Source organism: Electrona antarctica (assembly GCF_951216825.1).
Source record: "Electrona antarctica genome assembly, chromosome: 9".
NCBI lineage: Eukaryota > Metazoa > Chordata > Actinopteri > Myctophiformes > Myctophidae > Electrona > Electrona antarctica.
The window spans coordinates 26,246,107-26,252,836 of record NC_136790.1 but is presented as its reverse complement, the minus strand read 5'-3'; the positions used below and the strand labels follow the sequence as shown (position 1 = coordinate 26,252,836).

The 6,730-nt window shown below is 43.2% G+C and overlaps 1 protein-coding gene across 1 annotated transcript; it reads right to left on the bottom strand.

The window, feature by feature from the left end:
• Window positions 1–334: 334 nt before the first annotated feature.
• ppp1r3db (protein phosphatase 1, regulatory subunit 3Db) lies at window positions 335–1,842 on the bottom strand. The gene is made up of 2 exons (XM_079509991.1): window positions 1,721–1,842; window positions 335–1,531 (listed from the first exon to the last, which is right to left on the bottom strand). Exon 2 carries the CDS (start codon window positions 1,518–1,520, stop codon window positions 591–593), a length of 930 nt encoding a protein of 309 aa, XP_079366117.1. The 5' UTR covers window positions 1,521–1,531; window positions 1,721–1,842; the 3' UTR covers window positions 335–590.
• Window positions 1,843–6,730: the final 4,888 nt, after the last annotated feature.

The following is a 6,730-nucleotide window of genomic DNA, read 5'->3' as shown; positions in this document are numbered from 1 at the left end:
AGTTGTCAATTTGCTAACTATAATGGTTGATGAACGACTAGTTCCAATCGGATTGATTTTGTACAATTCTTCTGTCAATATGGGGGCATTCACTTTCTGGGCATTGAAAAGGGGGCATTAACAAACATGTCAGGAAAAAAAGGGGGGGGGGGATTTCTTTTCAGCATTCACTCAAAATACGTTCATGCTGAATCCTTTCAGATGTATTTGTGTGTCTGAAAATTGTCACTTGTGTTGCAAGAATGACTTGTGAAATATCTGTTCACTGTTAGTGCTCTCTCGTCAGTGATTTTAGATAAGAATTAGTAAAATACATGGCTTTATATGACTCAATGTTTATGTGCTTGAAATGTTTGGTGAGACTAGGTGAGATGTTGCTATTCTACTGTTTCAGCAACAAGCAATAAAAGGCCTTACTGTGGACAGCATTACCCAATGGCTTTGTAAACAAATTCGAAAAACACAATTATATTATATTTGCTCGAAGTTGAAAATGTTAAAGGCAAACATATCTAAATAATGATATGGCATAATTTCCACTTTACATTTTGCAATCTTATTCATTAGACAGGCTACTCCCATCTGGCCACTCATGTAAAGTGCAGCAAGCTATCCTCACACTCTCTTGGCACAGTCACCTTGTAGCTATGGCATGAAAGCTTATAATTATGCCCATCATTATTGTCCCAGTAGGTGGATCCTTCCACTTGATAGCAGATGGCAAACTCCAAAACAGCACCAGGCTGCAAAATGAAGGGCGGCACAGGAAGACGAAAACAGAAGATATCAGTCTCTGGTGAGTCAGGTTCCCCTCGGCATATAGTTGATACCCAGGATGCCATTGTGTCTGTGCAGGTCCGCCAGTTGGTGAAAGAGTAATGCACTCTGACCTTTTTCTCAACAGCTAAATTAAGCACTTGTATAGTGCCTGATATCCCCAGCTCTGAGCATTGGACCTGTTCTAGACACACCCTCTGGCTCTGGACGCACTTCAAGAAGTCAGACTGTGCTGCCTTATTGTCGCAGAAGCAAGGCTTGAAGTAAGGCAGGGACAGCTCCAATGACTTTCCAAAGGCCAGCTCAGAGCTCATCCGTAATCTGTACATGACATATGGGGGTATCATGGGTTTCTCGCCGACTTTGAAGAACTTCACTTCCTCTAGTTCAAGGCCCATGGAATCCACAAAGCGTACCTGCATACTCTTAGCCTCCCTCTTCCTCTCTTTGGATGAAGGAAGAGACTGGGCACGTCTCCTGATGATAGGACTAGTGGGTGGATCGCTTGACAAGCTGCGCCTTAACACAGGGCTCTTTGCCGAAGAAGGAGCTCTGGGACTTGGGGGGCGGATCCGGACCGGGGCTTTGACAGGTTCAGGTTTGGGATTATAAATGTCCCTGAGACGGATGGTGGCGGTTTCAGTGCTAGATACACTGCTGAGTCCACTGATGAACTGAGGGGAATGTGTCCTGGACTCCTCAGTAGAAGCCCTTCCCTGCCGTCCTCCACAAGCCCCAGCCATGTTTATACAACCTGCATAAATAAGATTACTTTGAGAAACCTTACTTTGAGTAACCATGACATAATCAATCAGACTTCAACACAGCATGTACATAAAATGTTGACATACACTAACAAATGTTAGTCAATAAAACTGGCATTTTAACAGTGGGTTAAAACATAATTCCTATTATTCTCGCAGGGGCCAAACTTCTCCCAAACCTTAATGTTGTTGCAATCCCAGCTGAGACCACATAACTGTAAAAATCCCAGCTCTGCAAGACATCGGTAGTCCAGGGAAAAGGCTGCTGTAACTGAGATGATGTCGACTGCTGTGACTGAGAGGATCTTGATCTAAACACTAATAGAGGGACTGCAGACTGCAGAGCTACTACACTTATGAGCGACTCGTTCAGTGATGGAAGTGGGTGGACCCACTCTTTGAGCTCAGCATTGGACATATAACATGAACCCTAACGGGGTATATTTATAGCAGATTCTGGAGCTGCTATGCTATGTACAGTATTTATTATTTCCTAAAGCATCCCTTACATTCTTATAGTGCCTATACCAACATAAGCCATAGACAGCTGGTAGCGTGGTATATAGGTCAGCTTACCGTATACCCCCATAGGGTAAAAGGCACCTTGGCAGTATAGAAAAAACAACAAAACAATGCACCAAATATTTATTTTAAGAGATTTCCATGGCTCCCAAACTGCACCAATGCAACTCCTTGCAACAAAACAGTTTTAAGGACATGTCATACCAATGCAACTAACTACATGAGTTGCATGGCGAATCATTGGTGCAGTTTGGGCCTTAGTCAGCCCACTTTTCACAGTCAGTTTACACTCTCCACACATATGTGGCGACACAGACGTTTACCACTGCACAAGGACTTACAAAGACAAAGCACCAGTTTAAACGGGTGCTATGACAGCGGATATAACGGGAATTGCATACTAGGGTGGGTTATGTATTTCCAATTTTCATTGTTCCCAACTTGCATCGTTCCCAAGTAGGCCGGTGCCCGACGGGCACAGGTCTAGTCTTACATCCAGTAAGACGCCCTGAGGGCGAGAAGCGATCTCGCCCAGTCTGGTGACGGCAGACTGCTGGGCGAGCGCTGGCACTTTGGCATGGGGTGTCAGATCAACATATGGAATGAATTCTGTATTGGCCATATATGGAGCGTATCTTGAGTGTACAGCGTTTGATGAGGTCAGATCGACATAAGGAATGTCAGAACAGGTCAACTCCATATATGGAGATCTAAGGGTGGCAGTGGGGGCAGTGTCTTGAGTGTACAGGGTCTGATGAGGTCTGGCCATATATGGAGCGTGTCTTGAGTGTACAGGGTTTGATGAGGTCAGATCAACATATGGAATGTCAGAACAGGTCAGCTCCATATATAGAGATCTAAGGGTGACAGCGGGGGCCGTGTCTTGAGTGTACAGGGTTTGATGAGGGCCCAGGTAGGACCGGTCTTTAAGTTTCGGGCCTGTTCACTGGCTGCCGGGGGTTGCACTAATAACTTTGGGGCGGGCCCGTCTAGAGTTTGAATGGACAGGTATCAGTCAAAATTCAAAAGGGATACATCGAAGAGGAAGGACGGGTGGGGTAGGATCACATAATGGAATGTCAGAACAGGACATATATATGGAGATGGAGGCGACCTACAGTCGCAATAAATGCACAGAATATTTGTATGTATGTGTACGTACGTCTGTAATCCACGTAACTCGAGAACCGTTTGCCCCACCGACTTCAAATTCGACACACGTGTTCCAGACCATCACAGGGAGTGCAGTGCCTTTAGTCGGTCGGATAGACGGTTGTCCAGAACCACCAGAAGAGGCTCTGGTCAGGCTCTGCCAGTGGATCTAATGAGCCTAAGGCCTGGGCTACACATATATGGATCTTTTTCAAAACGCAATTTTTTTTGTGCGTTTGGGCCTTTGAGCCACACGCAAACAGCGTTTTCGGCAACTCAAACGGAGGTTTTTGGAAACGGATAAATAAGTGAAGATTTTCCAAAATATCCGGATCAGTGGAGCTGTGTAGTCATGCGAAATGGAGCTTTTGAGAAACAATGATGTCACCGCTCATTAGCACATATCATTTTTACTATAATATAGGTGAGAGAGAGAGAGAGAGGGAGGTGTGTGAATGCAATCGCATCAAGAAAAAAGTATACGTGGGTCATGTCCGGTCGCAAAGCGCATCGTGCAACTGCCACATCTGTCTCCCGTATAAAGGCAAAGGGCGCACCCTTGACTGCATTCCGTTGTCACTGTGCCTGCTGCCGACCATGTGCCCGTGTGAACACTGTTCCCGAATATGTCCTTTATTAGCCTACATTATAAAGTGACATTTATTTATACACCTAGAAAATAGCCACTCTACAAGCTCACAAGGTTGCTGACACGACTTGCCACTTGCCAGAGCAATGATGTGTTTATCATTGGGTGTATGAATCAGAATCATATTTCTAATGGAGACAGAAAAGAGCGAGTGTTGGGATTTGGAGATTTACGCACATAGCGTGGCATGCTGACAGACAATGCAAGAAACATGTTCCACTTCCACTCACAATTTAGGTGGCTTTTAAAATGCGGTACTTATTCCTTCATTAAAAAAATATGATAGGCCTATTTAATTGGCACCTCATAAGTGTAAATATAAAATCAAAAATAATATAGCCTACAATTGAAACCTGCTACTGCAGTGATTTCTCCTGTGTTCAATGTGTTTCTGCGTTTGTGTGGACACAGATATCTTTGTCGTATGGGCAGGGATTTTTTTTTCTTTTCTTTTCAAAATCTTTTTATTCAGGTTTTTTTTATAACAGAAGCCCAGGGGCAAGTATTAAACAGACATAATAAAATATAAAAATAAAACTCATTCCCCTATCCCACCCTCCCCCCACCCACAATCCCAAGGATAGTCGGAAAAACAGTCTGGAGAAAATAAAAATAAATATATCATATACACAAAAATACATGCATACACAATTACAAAATATATATATATTATATATCATAGCAGAGCAGATTTTGTTTCTGTTGTGGTTTGGCGCTGGTCGAGGCATAGGCACGGCACACTATACAGTTTGTGTGTTGTGGTAGAATGTCATAAATGGGCCCCAGGTCTTGTAGAATCTTTTCTCAGAGACGGCAATTGAAAACCTTAACATCTCCAACTCGAGACAGGACATTATATCACGAAGCCACTGACGGAGCATGGGCGGGGCAGCTAGCGAGCAATAAGGCAAAGTCGACCATACGACACTCTATACGTGTTAAAGGAAGGTCATCCCTTCCAGCAATGCCAAGGAGAGCCATTAAGGGGTCTGGGTCTAGGTTTTGATGTAGAATGTTGGATAGAGTATTGAACACATTCCCCCAAAATGGTTGTAATTTCGGACACATCCAATACTGATGGATCAAAGTTGCATCACCGCTCTTGCACTTGTCGCAGGTAGGAGTTACGTCAGGATAAATACTAGCCAGTTTAGCCTTAGACATATGAGCTCTATGGACTATTTTAAACTGCACTAAGCAATGTCGTGCACAAAGAGAGGACTTGTGTATAGAAGAAAAAATAGAATCCCATACTTCATCAGACAGTGTGAGCCCCAGATCATGTTCCCAGTTGGCCTTTATCTTATCTAAGGGTGCTGGCCTCGAGTTTGAAATGATATCATATAATATTGAAATGGCGCCCTTAATCATCGGATCAAAAGACAGAAATTCATCAATAGGGTTAGCATTAGGTTTATCGGGAAAGCCAGGTAATATAGAGCTCACATAGTGTCGGGCCTGCAAAAACCTGTAGAAGTGTGGTAGGGATTTTTTTTTAACGGAGGAAAATATCCGTTTTGAAAAAGATCCATCTAGGTGTAGCCCAGGCCTAAATTGATTGCCATGGAAACCCCAGCCTACACATGCCGAATTCCCCACACCTTACCGAAAAAGCCTTTTTTGGACAAAAAGGATTTGCTTTTTCAAACTTTTCGGCTCGGTTGGACTTGTCATGGACCATACGGTTTGACAACTCGGGATAAAAGAGTTATTCCCCGGCCGAGGACATACAACTACCGGTGAAAAAAGGAGAAAAACCCTTTTCTACGTGGTAGAACTGCAGAAGTTTTTCTTTTTCCATGCTTTACAAACGTATTCACTCTGGTATGGCCACCGCCCACCATAGAAGTGAAGAAGAGGAGGACCAGGTCACATAGACTTCCACTCCTCCCACAAAAGACATGCGTGCGTTTTGGTTAATAAAGTACTTTTTTACCTCAACGGAGGCACGCGTCTCAAGCGAACTTGAGCCACCACCGAGTGAGCTAAAGAGAGTTGCCGTGCCGAACATTGCGAAGTTCGATTGAGCCGACTCAGTGCTGTTCGAGTTGCAACCCGATATAGAATAGTAAATCATGTTCTGGCGAGAGCGACTCAAATTGGCTACTGGCCAATCACAGCGCATCCTTGCACAAGCCATGTAGTGTTTGGGATGCTATGACAACCTTGCCTCCTTGCAACTGCCATTGGGGAGAATTGTTTCACGAAACTATACAAATTGGTGCCGTGAGGTCATTGGTGCGGTTTGGGCCTTAGTACTATAAATAGTTCTTGGTTGTTTTATATTATCGCTGTCGGACAGAAAGTAAACCACCATTTCACATAATGCCTTACTTTGACGTACAAGTGGCACGCAAAACTATGTGAGCTTGCAGGTATTTTCACTATTTCTGATGAATTTCATTCCATTTCCTGAAAAGTAAAAGTTTTGGACATGTTTCCACTCAACAGCGACAATATAATTTCACGCGTTTGTTTTGTTTGTCCAAAACCACAACGGAAATCAGTCAGACTTTATTTTTTTATTTGTGATGTTCTGTGAACCATGTCGACACCACGTTCCTTTAAACCTAATGTCAAATAAATCAATCAACTTCAAATTAATGTAACAAAGAGTTCACGTGAAGAGGGCAATAAAGAAACGCAAAATTGACGACAGCCATAGGCTTTCATAAGTGTGGCAAATTAATAATACATTTAAAGTTTGTATTAAACCCCTTAAAAGTAATGAGATACTCCAATTTCAAAACAATATATTTATTGCCCATATGAAATAACAGTGAAAACAATAGTAGGCCTACACCATTGCCTGCATCCGGTTTCTCACTTCAGCAAAGAGCCATTATGTTTGCACTGTTTTTTTTAT